We start from the raw sequence: 13,472 nt of genomic DNA, 5'->3' as shown, positions 1-13,472 counted from the left end.
TGGGAGGGACCCCACGCTGGAGCAGGGGAAGAGTGTGAGGAGTCCTCCCCCTGAGGAGGAAGGAGCGGCAGAGACAATGTGTGATGAACTGACCGCAACCCCCTGCAAGCCCTGCGCCGCTGGGGCCGGGGGGAGGCAGAGAAAATTGGGAATAAAGTTGAGCCCAGGAAGAAGGGAGGGTGTTTTTAAGATTTGGTTTTATTTCTCATTACCCTACTCTGATTTGATTGGTAATAAATTAAACTAATTTCCCCAAGTCGAGTCTGTTTTGCCCATGACTGTAATTGGTGAGTGATCTCTCCCTGTCCTTATCTCAACCCATGAGTCTTTCATTATAATTTCTCTCCCCTGTCCAGCTGAGGAGGGGAGTGATAGAGCAGCTTTGGTGGGCACCTGGCATCCAGCCAGGGTCAACCCACCACACTGACTTGGTATTTTAGTGTCTGGAGACAGTCCTGTTTGCTAGATCAGAAGAAGATACCTGCTTAAGTGGTTCCTGTCCTTCCCAGATGGAAGTGATACACATTTCAACTCACTATGCATGAGACTGTGTGTGTGTGTGTAGACAGGACAGAGAGATATGCTGCAGTAGAGAAGAATTATGTTAAAAGATTAAACCAAGTTTTGTTTAACCCATTATTATCAGCCCCTTTTTTCTTCCAGACAGATTTATCACAAGAATGTCAATAGAATAAATCAAATGTACTACTGTAATGGATCTGTATAGGCAGACTTAGTCATGGTATACTCACTTACTATGCTGGAAAGCCTCTCAAGCAGTGTTTCCAGCAAAGTAGTCCATGTTTTCTTTAACTAGTCAGTAGTGTAATTGTAGTAAGGTTAAGTAACATTAGAGATAGTTTTTTAAAAATAATAATATTGATTAAAAAAAATAAATTGCCATGAAGTGCTGATTTGACCTCACATTTGAACAATTTTTAGGAATGTATATCTCCATAAATACTTTCCTGTGCTTATTCCCAGCAAAGATCCAGAAGGTTATATACCGGAACGATTTCATACTCGCACAGCTGTAACATTTCTCTTAATTCTATGAATACTCTCTACAGTTTTATTGCTAGTTTTGCCTGAAAGGATAGTGGTTACCCAGCCTGTAAGATAACAGTTTTACATTACTACTTTTGCACATCTTTGTTAACATGAATCCCATTGTAGAGCTAAATTCAAATTTGAATGTTTAAAGAAAATATATTTTGTGTGGTTTGGCTTGTTACTCCCCTTCCATTTAGTACTAGAAGTAGAGAGAACGCCAATATTAAACTTGCAGCTGTGTTTATGTCCTTAGGCTTTGCATTTGAAATTACCTGTTGTCTGAGGTAATACTCATTTTATTTGCCCCTTGATTTAGTTTTTTTTTTTTTAGCTATGCAGCTGATGTTGATGCTTCTATGCTCTTTGGGAATAGTTTGATGGTTTGTAGGAGCAGATCCAAAGGAAGTCTGCTTCCACAGTAAAAGAAGGAAAGGGAGACAGGATATGGATGCTAAACAGATCAACAAGCCTTACGTCCTTCCTTCCTTCCTTCACTCCCCCTGTTAGTTTGGCATACAACGTGCAGTAGGATGTCCTTTTTCACCTTGGATCCTTTCCATGTAACTTTTTTTAGTTTTTACTCTTTAAAATAACATTCACTGTTCCTTACCCTAACTACCATCAGTAACACATATTCTGCCAACAGCAAATACTATAAAAATGGGCAAGACTATATAGACCTACCTCTAGGACCTCTAGTCCTATGGACTACAACGGAAAAACAAAGATGAGGGTTAAGGGTGGAAAAGATAGATCATCTGGACAAAGTGATATAATATTCTGTTTGCCTATTTTGGGTGTTGTTATCCCAATTTCTTCTGTTCATGTTGTCTGCTGATTGTTCTACCTTATTTTCCTCTTCCTACATTTAAGCTTTCTCTTCATTGCTTGCGTAGGTTAGTTTTACTTCCTGTTTTGTAAAGGACAAATACGTTTAATGGTGACTTTGTAAAATCAGGGAAAGGATATGGGTTTTTTTCTCATTAGATAGCTACCTGAGATCAAACTCTAGATCCTTTATGTGACTGCAACATCCATCTCAGGTGCATGTTGTTTGGAGGTATGGGGGAGAAGTGCATTAAAACCCAGAAGGCAAGTAAAAAGAGCACAACTGGGAAATAATGGGAAATAATATCCTTGGCATTGCCTCACCCCCAAGAAAATGTTACTTAAAAGTCAGTTCAAGTTTTAGGGGTTGGCTTACCTTTTGTATACCCAGGAGTTGACAGTGATGGAAGTCAATAGGCGTTCATGTGTACCCATATACAGAAGAGAGACTCAAAATTACTTTAAAAGTCCAGAGGGTAGAGAAAATTATTCAGGCTCGGTGAAGGAAGAGTGGTAAAAGCATAACAAAATAAATAGACAAGGCAGACTCCTTGTTAAGATCTTAAAGAAGATGGGTGGCTGTTTGGTGGAGTTGTGTAAAATATGTTTTTTCTGCAAAGGTGGTAACTCTTGGGGTATTGCATGTTATGTAGGCTCTGAGATATCAGGAGTCACACCTGACTCCAGGAAGAAAAGGTAAAAAAGCTTGAGGAGAGAAAAGCAATGGGACCTTGGTTCTGCAAGGATAGGGAAATGACAGAGTAGTCAAGTCTTTGGCATCTGGGTGGAAAGTGTCAGCCTTGATGCTAAGCTTGGCATAGGTACCTTAATAACATATGGAAAAATAAAGTATCAAGATGACATTGTGCTGAGTAATTTGCATTTTTCTCTCTGGCTTTCCTGTGGAGTCTGTCTGCCATGTTTCGTCTTCCCAGGGAGGCTCCTCATGGGCTATAAGGTGCTCTTCTGGACCTAAAATTCCCATTTCCCTCCCTGCTTCAGTCCACGTTTGTCAATTCTTGCTGAGAGGAGTTGGTCCTGCTCTGCAGGGACAGGACAACAGCAGCACCCAGGTGGAGAGATACTGTTGTTCGCAATTTTTCATTATTGCTAGCTCTCATGATTTTACTGCAAGATGAGTGATATTTGTTTTAATTACCACCTCAGTTGCCGGAGTCAGTGATTAAATGAGAATCTCAGCTTTCACTTAAAAATAAATCTCCAGCATTTGTAGGTGTTGAGAAAGAGTTTGAAAATGTGGTAATGTGGTGTGAATTATAACCTAGAGGCTTAGAAGCTAGGAAACAAAGCAGCGAATTAAAAAAAACCTTCATTTTATTACTCTTTTATCATCTGAGGTTGCTAAAAATCCTCATTATTTTTTTGGTGGCTGCTTTATGTTTTTCAGCTACTTGGATTGATAATGCTGCAGATCAAAAATCACTTCTTCACTTCTAAGAGTTTTAATTGGAATTTCTGTGTAAACGTGTCTGCAGATTTTAAGCAGCCAATTGAGGAAATGTAAAGAGAAAAAACGTCATATTTATATGAATGTTCAGCACTGTTGGATAGATCTTGAGTTTACACGTAAATATTATTGAAAGCTAAGTCTGTCAGTAAGTAGAGCAGGGCAGTGCCTCCTCTGGTTTTTGCATTGTGCCAGTTACTATGTACGTGGATTCCAAACTTCGTAAAATTGGTAAACTATTAGTAACAAGAAGGGATTTTGTCCGTATTATGAACTGTGGTGTTTGTTCCAAGGCAAAATTCTTTTTCCTTCTTAAATCTTTAAGGGATTCAGGACTAAGTCGTGTTGAACAGTGTGCTCATCCAAGGAGAACTACTGAGCGCATTTAATTATCCTCACTGGTTGTCTCAGCACAGAGTGTGCTGGTTATAGATAATGCTACCTTCGAAAGCACGCTGTTAGCAAGAGCGTTAGGTTTATTTTCATAGATCAAATATGTGCATTGCTTCAGACTGTCTTAGGTGTCCAGCTGCTGTTTTAAAAGCAGAGTTTCCAGGCATAGTTGCTCCTTGCTTTGACCTCTTGTGTTATTTTCTGGGGGGGTGGAGAGGATCGCAAATTTTGTATTCCTTCTCTCCTCCTGTAGTAATTCTACTAGACACTGAAAGTATTTGCAGATAAAAGCAAATAGTTTTCCTGTTCCTGTCCTATAACCCTCTAATTTATTTATTTGTTTTCTTTTGAATGCAGATTTTAGTAATGTGCCTGATGTTGCATCCAGCTTGAAAAGGAGCAGTACTGATGGCACTCTGGACCAAGTGCCACACAGGGCGAAGACTGATCCACCTTTCAGGGTAAGAACATGCTTGACATAACAATCCTTATGAACGAAAAGGCAGTGTTGTAGTGTTAACGCTCTGCATTTTGTGGGAAAGACTTTAACGTATGGCACTAATTTGGAAAAAAATTTTATGCATATCAGCTGTATTTAGTGTTTTATTATCTTGAGGTCACCCTGACAGGTCAGCATCTACGGCACAGCTGCTGCATCTCCAAAAGCAGTGTGATGGGGGCAAATGGCAAACAGGCGGAGACTTGTCAAATTTATCTTTCTGTGTTGCTTGAACCCAGTTCTGCAGAGAACAGTAAAGCTGCTACAGCTTTCTAACTGATTCAGTTTGGCTCATGTTTTCTTTTTGCTGATACTTCTAGGGCTTGTTGTTAAGATTGCAGCGACCATAGCAACACTCGCTTAACATCAATAGTTTTAGACTGGACTACAGACTTGGAGAGGTGCAGTGTTTGAGACCCAGTGATTCCCACTCTCTAATTTGGATGAACCTTTATGTGTCTGCAGTTCCTGTTTGACTTCAGCTGGAGTAATGGATGCGTAGACCTTCTCTCAGTGAGGACTTTGGAGGCTGAGGCAGGGACCCCCATAATTAGTGTCTACCTTCAAATGCATTGGTCTTCGAAGAGTGATTTTTTTTGTCCATTTTGCTCTGAGTCAGTCAAATTGCAACCTGTGTCCAACTCAAGTGCATGTTTTTTTGAACCCTCCAACTGCTAGCACGGGTGGTGTTTTCCTGTTGGTGGCCATCATTCTACTAGGCATTGCCATTCTGACAACAGAAATGTTTTTGTTACTTCTGTTGATGAGTTGGTTGTATCTCCAAGCAAATTTGTGATAACACTTGTGTTATACTCTTGCATAACATAAGTTAGAGTTTTTATGGTTCTGGAATATATTACTGTCTTGTACTAGAGTGTATGAAAAATTGGTAGTAGAGATAAAGCAGAACATAAAAACTCAGAAGACCAGAACAGGGAAGATATATTGTGCCTCTAGCCATACCTACCGAGAGGAGCTGATCCTCTCTTACTTTTGGAATTACTTTGTAATCTACTTCGGTCTAATGTAGGTGACTTTATGCAGTTTCCCTAGAGAGTAAGGAGAAGCCCGGTGATTGTGGGTCTTTAGCCCATCTCCTGCTGCACAGGGGATTCCCACAGAGATAATCTATATCCTGTGTCACACATTGCTTACGCTCCCAAAAAGTCTTTGCAACCAGACAAGAATAAACCAGATTTTTCCTCCCCAGGACACATTGTTCCTTTGGAAGGGGTAATGTGGATTTCTCTACTGTCCTGTTTCAGGGCTTCCACAGTGTTTTAGAAGCAGGGATCTTTGCAGGAGCACAGCGGAGGTGACCCCAAGGCTTAGGATGCCTTGGTGGCTGGCTGCACCAGCAGGTTGGTGCTTGGCCAGGTTCCCCTGGGTGCCTCGGGGTGCCCTGCTTGCCTGGGGTACGCGCTGCCCCCCCATGCACTGTGCAGACATATGCAACTGAGCTCCCGTCCTGCTGGAGCAGAGGAGATTCTGGGGTGTCAGCTTTGCTTTAGTAGAAAAACAAAGCCAGTCCTGATCATCTGCATCAAATGCACAAGATGACAGAAAATTAGGGAGAGTTCAGGAGGATTTAAATACACAGAGAACAATTCATGTACACTAGTTGTTGCTCTGAACGCACTAAATTTGCTCCAATGCTCTAAATTACGTGCTGCAATTAAAGCTCAAAGAAGAGGGGAAAACAGACAGGTCTGCTCCCTGCCCTCTCTCCAGCCTCAAATCTGTCACGTCTAGCAGTATTAACGGCTTGTGCACAATTTGCTGAAGTCACTGCCCATGCCATATTGCGGTTCACTTCTTGGGTTGGCATGGAGGTCTGCTAGTGTCATTCTAAAAATTATCTGAAGCTGTCCTAGTTTTGTAGGTACAAGGGGGGAGAATGGCTTGGCAATCAGAGGCAGTCTGGCTTGAACTGCAGCTGTAAACGAGTCTGTGACAGCTCTACAATTTCTGCAAATGGTTTGTAATTGATTGCTGTCTTTCTGTTGGAGGGTGCCTATTACTGTCAGAGCTTTTTGTCTGACCCTTTTGATTACTCCAATAGATGTAGAATTAAAAAACCCCAAACCTCACAGTAAATTTAGGTAGTGTATATTGTATGGGCTTTTGTGATTGGGTAGAAAAGGAATTAAAATGATTTCTGTTTTTATAGCTGTGATTTGGGACTGCTCGCCAGATGAACAATAGTTATTGCTAATAAAAGCTAGTTTGAGGAAATTGCACAGCCTCAAAAAGCATAGCATCTGGATTTGGGTTTGTTTCTTTTTTTTTTTCCCCCCTTTGCCTTTTGTTTCCTGTGTGTGCTAACTTGACCCACGCCTGTGGGAGAGCAGTAGCGCAGACACCTCGGCATTAGGCGATGTCACAGAAGTATTGGGGAGAGGAGATCTGTAGGCACAGCTCTGTGGAGAAGACGTTGGTGTCGCTAGGAGGTTCTGAGCACAGCCTGGAACAGGCAGTTTGGGATTATTTCAGGGGAGAGACAGCTAGAGATGCTCACTTCCCAGTTGACAGCAACTGTACATGTAATTACTTGGCTCTGAGAGAGCAGACTCTTTTGAAGTTTGGTTGATTTTTGTCCCGTAACAGGTAAGTAAATAAAAAACAGTCTTAAAGCTTGGATTTAATGGTTGCACGTCTGATTTCTAGATTTTGTGTTTCTCATTTGGAGCATTTTTGTTTGTTTGTTTTTCACTATTATTTTCTTCATCTCATACCACGCTAAGGTTAAGCATCATCTTGACTGAAAGTACAGTGAGGCATTTCAGAAGTGCCTTGTAATCTTAAAGGAATAAGTCTTTTGTTGCATGTGTACTACATTCAAACCTGCATTCATTCATTCATTCATTTTTTGTAGTCTGAGAAATTAATGAATTTAGAATAGTTGTATGTTTGTCTTTCATCTGAGAGCTAAGAAATTAATTAGAAGGGCAATAGAGGATTGTTTCATTCCAGAAATGGAAGCTGTTCCTTAAGTTATAAAATATGATTAAAAACACATGGACATCAAGAACCATCTATTCCAGATGCTCATTAGTTTTGTCAGCTCTGTATTCTCTGGGATGCCCCATTCATACCTTTAATACCTTTAACTTTATTTTCGATTTTATTTAACAAGGATCGATGTTATACTTCTAACACATTCTGCTGCAGTACATTCTCAAACTGTGTTAAAATACTGTTTATGTGGCAGTGGCATGTCGTCCTTGCAATTGTTGGTTCTCGAGTACGTAGGCGTACTGTTGACAGAAGAATAGAGGACCTCAGAAAATCTGGGGATTGAGTATGCCTGTCAGTGCAATTAGGTTTAATAGTGTTTAATCATTTTGAGAACTAATTGTTCGTGCTCCTGGTGCTCAGTTAAATCCTGGTATGTTGACAGTTGCCAAGAATCAAGCTCTGCGTACATCAAACTAGCATGAAGCTGCATAAATAAAAACGCGAAACTTTTCCTTTAGCTGCTCATGATTTCTAATTGCAGACTGTATTGGTTAGAAATGTTTTCTCTAGCCCATGGTTTCTTTTAAGATGAAGTTCAGTAGTCTCTTACTAATTTGCTTATCTTTACTTTGTATTTTCAATATATTAAAAATATCCTTTTATGAAAGACGAACATAGCTAAAAGGTGAAAGTTTACCATATAAGTAGCTACTATTCTAAGGTCTCTTTTAAGAATGCTGTGATCTGACTTTCGGTTGCTCTGAATCTTTTGAATATCATCAGAGGTAAGTATTTCCAAAATCATATTAAATTTTAACAGACAGAAAGAAGGAACTTCATATAAATGCATGTGTGAGAGGGGGAAGATGTATTTTCACTTTAAATATATTTTACAGATCATAAGAAAAAACCTTAGAGTAAACTCTGTGCAAATATTTCACGTAACTTCATTATATTATCAGCTGTATCTTAGAGTTCTTTAAGAAACTTAAGAAACCCAGTAAAAATAGCTAGTGTGATGCTTTGTAATCACAGTAAAAACAGTCAATGAATGCAGAATGGTTTTATGCTGGCATCTTCAAAAATTAAGATTGCAGATGCAGAAACGGAAGCTACTGTGGTGAGAAACGTTGAATGTTAACAAGAATTTGTTTTCTAAAGAATGGCCAACTGGTTTGATTTTGTAATGCTTTTGAAGTGGTGCTATATTTCTTTCAAACAATGAAGTAAAATTGATTCTGGGAATAAGTTGGGTATAGAGACTTACAGAAATTGCCTTTGCTTTGCTGTTGACTCTTAAAATAGTCAATCTACTCTCAGAAAGGGTTATTGATCATACATCAGTATGTGTATAGGAGGACAAGTCTATCCCCATCACCTCTTAATAAAAAAAAAAAAAAAATACTGCACACTGCAGAGGGAGAAAACTAACTTTTTTCTTGGGAATACCATTCTTAATGCAATGAACAGAAATAGTGGTTAAAAATCCCTGAACACCTTTCCCTAGCATGGGCTGCTTTAGATTAGCTCAAGTCACTCCTCCGCTCCTGTTTGACAACCACGTTCACTTTCCCTCCATCTGGTGCGGAAATGAAGAACTCGCGACAAGTCTGGTCAGCAGAGCACATGGCACCTTTGGCAAACACAAATCTTCATCTCCTGCAGGATGAGGCATTTTCATCAAATGCTTTCAGCTTTTTATAGGGATGAGGTGCAGGTCGGTATAATGGCCCTGCTTGAAATGTCCATATTTATAGATACAGGGGAAAAAAAGTAGAAAAAATACGTACTTTTGCATTTCAGAAGTCTGCTTTTGGATGCTTGAGTTTCCTATGTAATGTCAAATCATCCTTCCAGTGCTTTTGAAGCTTGTGTATTCTGTTTATTGTGATGCCAATTGCGGACAGTCCTCCATTTGCCAGAGAGGAGCTTTTCCAAGTGCAGTGAGAAGTAGATGTTTCCATGAACTCTGCATGTCTGGGACCATGGTGAGAAATCCGCTTTTCGGTCTCCCTGCATACAGTCCTGCTTCTCGCGCTCAAGGAGCCAACGTGCAAACGTGCCTAACTCGGATAACTGTTGAGGTTTTTCTTCCAACCCATCTAAAGTGTATGTGCAATTGAGCAGCTGGTTTGCATGTCAGATGGTGCCCGAGAGGTGTGAATGCAGAGCCTGAGACTGGATCAGAAAGCAAACCCATCTTCCCACTTCTGCATCATCCAACTATCACAACAGGCTTCCCAAAACAGTGCTTTCAACAGATGCAAAATACATGTGTCACGATTTCAAAAAGGAAATCCTTGTGTTACCTATTAGCTGATTTCACACAGCTATTTCTGTAATAAAAATTGGCAAGTATTGTAAAGAGTTTGCTGCATATGTGGTTTTGGCCGCTTGTAAGTACAGCATAGCGATATACTGGAGGGATGGTTCTCATAAGTTGAAGAAATTAATATTTTGTCTTCAAACTGTCTAAAACTGATTTTGAAACCACTTCATTAGAAGTAGCACTAAAGCCATCAACTTCTCATGCAGATAGAGTAATTTAAGGGTAAAAATCCTGAGGTACAATATACGTTCAGGTCTAGGTTCAAACCTGAATGAAAGAATGTGTATCCTGTTGCAAGTCCGTCTGAATGCTCAATTATTAAAGAAAAAAGTGTGATTTGATTGTGGGGAGAGGAAGGGGGCAAGTACGACAGTTGCCATGGAATATTAGAGGTGAAAGCAGTTAGTAATCATTACTCATATAATCCAATCCCAGCAGAAAATTAATGCAATTCTTCAATGTTTATGGATGATTTGAATGGTATTTTATCTTCCAGAAGAAAGCAAGTGGATGCTAGGAATGATGTATTCCTCTGATTTGTTACCTAGAAAACATTGTACAAGCATGTGATCTGTAGCATATGTGCTGTGGGATAGTTCAGGGCATCATTGTTCAAAACACACCCAGCAGCCTTCTATTGGTGCTGTCAGTAAATGTAATCCTATATATTCAGTTGTGGTGGTTCATTTATTTATTTTGCTCTGGTGACGACACTCATTCACTCTCGGAGATGCGATAGGGATCATCAGTCTGAATGTGTGTATATAAGCAGTGGATGCTTGTCTTTTAGTGGGTAAATGTCAAGAAATGTTTATTCTTCCCCAACAAAGTTAAACACTTTCCTAGTATGACTTTTTGGTGAGAAAGTTAAAGAGTTACCAAAATATACTCAATTAGAAGGAAGATTTGCAATAATATGGTGCATAAAACATAAAAACTGATAAGTACAAATTGTGTTTTGATTACATTTAGGATGGTGTGGCAGAGTATGTATGTATGTTCACATGTGTCTGATAGATTTCAGAGCCATATTTCTCTCCATTTGGTATAAGTGGCATCCTTTCTTGCTAGTCAGTTAGTGACCCCTACCCCCAAAAGAAAGATGTTCTTCATCCCCGAAGAAACATTAACATTGAAATAAAACTGTGGGAAATCTGGGGGGGGGGGGAAGGTGTTTGTGGAGTAATTTTGTTAAGCAAAGACTGTAAAAATAAAAAATCTTGGAAGGCAAACGTTATTACTAATCAAGTAAACACCAGTTGTTGAGCTACACTGAAAGAAAGCGAAGCAGAAATGACCAGAAGCTCAACAGAGGTCCCTCTGGGAAAAGTAAAATAAGAGGAATTAAAAACTACTGGTATGCCCATATGGCCTCAAACCTATTTCTTGCATGGAGGCAATTCCAGTTAAATGATGTTCGAGGTGATAGCTTCTCATTAGTGCTATTTTGCATTGCCCAGGCAGTTCCCACTTGCACAGCATGTCATTAATTGCAGGAGAGCTGCCTGCCTGAAGGTTTACTCAACATCCATAGGACACTAAGGATCTTTCCTTTGTTTTAATCGTGAGAACTTCTCTTTAGCAGTTGATGAGATCCAGAAGCTTGGGGAGTAGTCCGCAATTAACATCCTTTTTTTTCTGTTCTTCATAGGAAAGGGATTAACAACGTAGTACTCTCAAAATCATGTATACTCCTCTGCAATTCAAGTGTCATTTCCCTCCAGATGTGAGATGCGTTTAGGGAGTCTAAGAGCTAACATGGGAAAATAGCATGTTCCTCAGCAGTGGTTTTCCTTGATTCAGTTGTGCCTGGAGGGGACAGTTCTGTGCCGAAAGCATGACAGAAGCCCGTGGGGAGCTCTGCTAATTATTGTGCTTCCCTCGCAGACAGCCCAGCCTGTGGTGAGCCTAACCAGAGTTGCTGGCTCCAACAGTGTGGAGCTGCAGCTGGACCCCTGCTGTCTTCCTGTGCCTTTTGAGAAGGGTATCAGTGATACAAGTGAAACTGTAGCCTGTTAGAAGTCTGTAAGTTTTGCTAATTAACTTAGGTTTCAGTATTTTATTCCATCCCTTAGAGGAGGCACCAAAACTGATGGATTAGGTTACAGAAGGCTTGCTGTAAAGCTACCAGTGAGTGCTTGCTACTGACCCCAGTCCTGGATTTCACTTTGTTGCCTTGATCCTGCAGTTCTTTAAATGCAGCAGAGCCACCCTATGGATGGCCCAAAATTCAAATACAACAGTTGCCTGTCTTGGCTAACATAGTGAGGAGCCTAGAAACCATAAAGCTTAAAGTGTGAAAGGTGCTATATCTAGAGTGAACCTGCAACCAGACATTAGGTCAAGCTCTGGATGGAGATCTGTGTGCGTAGTTACAGGTGGGGAGTCGCAAGAACGGCAAGAAAGAAGAGCAAAGGGAGACTGTGCAGTTCTTGCATGCAGAAGTGTGAACTTGTGTTGCTCTGTTTTGTGCTATTACATTGGGTTGCTGGGGTTTGGGGGAGAGGTGGTATTTGTTGTCTTTCCTCTGACTGAAGGAAACATCCTCTCAGAAGTACTGTGACATTTGTTGGTGTTAAATGTGCAGATGGTTTTGATCGGGAGAAGGAACTGTGTTGTGTTGATGCTTGCAAATGAAAGGAGCCGGTGGGAGGTGACTTACAATACAGCTTTTCTTTGTAGCCTTCTGGGAAAAATCCACGAGGCTTACCTGCAGGTGAAAAGGGACGTGTATGACAACAGTCCTGGTCCATTGCAACAGGATATGGTTAGCAGTGTCTCTGGAGACCCTTGTGACTTCACCGATGAAGGGCAGGAAGCTGCCTTGGAGTCCACCACCCTGGGCCTCCAAAGGCAACCCCAGTCACCTGCGGTGCAGGATATGACAGCAGCATTTCACTTTGAAATCAAAGGCAGAGATATCTAATCACACTTCTGACAGACTCAGGGAACTGGGTAACCTCTCTGCCAGCTGTAGATTATTTGGTGGGCTTTTTTAAGGCCAAAGGTAGACCTACGATGCCAAAACTGAAAAAATCTGCTACCTGCAGCAGATTCTGCAAAATCAAAGATAAGAAAAAGATACCTGAAAGGAAGGAAGAGGGAGGAGGATTAAAAACGTAAGGGGTCAGTTGAATCAGATACACAGGGAAGTTCCAACAGATTTTCATGTTTTGTTACCTGTTGTCCATAGCACTGTGGTGTGCCTCTGTCTCCACTTGTTAACATACTGTGGGCAGACATAGACCTTCACTCACATGGTGATTGTTTCCTTCTGAGACAGCAGAATCCTTCTGTAGTGCCTAAACAAAACCCCGCCGAAACCAGGGGAGAGGTTGGTGTGGATTTCAGGGGATCTGCATTTGTCTTTAGAGGGGGATTATTGCATCTTTTAACATTTGACATGCAATATGCCTGCTACTAACAAGAAGAGATAAGGGTCACCTTCTGTACCTCTAAAAAAGGCACAGTGCAAAAATATATTGTGAAAGATGAATGCAACTGCAAAGATAGTATCTTGGTGGTTGCCATAGTTTCTAATTCAGCATTTGAGAAAAGTTTTTGCATGCAGCACAAAACACTTTGGGTGAGAATGTTACAAACAATATTTAAGATGTTTGAAATTAAAAATTAAACAGGAATTCATTTTAAACATCTGGAATGTTAACTGATTTTTTTAGTGCTGGAATTAAAGCAGATGTCTTCACTGTGGTCAGTTATGCTTTGAAAAAGCATTTTGAAGGCATTTAAAAACCATGTTATTAGTATAATAAGCGTGATAGAAAAATATTCAGAAAAATCATCCACCCACATTTATAAAAAGTAAAAACTGGAGTCCTTTCTAGATCACTGTAGAGATCTGGAGACCAGCTGAAATAAGCATGAGCTTGTAATGCTTAGAGACCGCTAATATCACAGAGCTCCTCTTTAGTCCAGGGTATGTA

At 40.4% G+C, this 13,472-nt stretch overlaps 1 protein-coding gene across 1 annotated transcript in view; it reads left to right on the top strand.

The window, feature by feature from the left end:
* TIAM2 (T-cell lymphoma invasion and metastasis 2) overlaps positions 1 to 13,472 on the top strand; it is a 96,725-nt gene that overhangs the window by 57,411 nt on the left and 25,842 nt on the right. The window contains exon 12 of the mRNA XM_009334292.1: positions 4,100 to 4,203. Coding sequence (XP_009332567.1) covers positions 4,100 to 4,203 — 104 coding nt within the window. The remainder of the gene's footprint in view (positions 1 to 4,099; positions 4,204 to 13,472) is intronic.

Source organism: Pygoscelis adeliae, unplaced genomic scaffold (assembly GCF_000699105.1).
Source record: "Pygoscelis adeliae isolate BGI_AS28 unplaced genomic scaffold, ASM69910v1 Scaffold261, whole genome shotgun sequence".
NCBI classification, from domain to species: domain Eukaryota; kingdom Metazoa; phylum Chordata; class Aves; order Sphenisciformes; family Spheniscidae; genus Pygoscelis; species Pygoscelis adeliae.
This window is presented reverse-complemented; position numbering and strand designations above follow the sequence as displayed.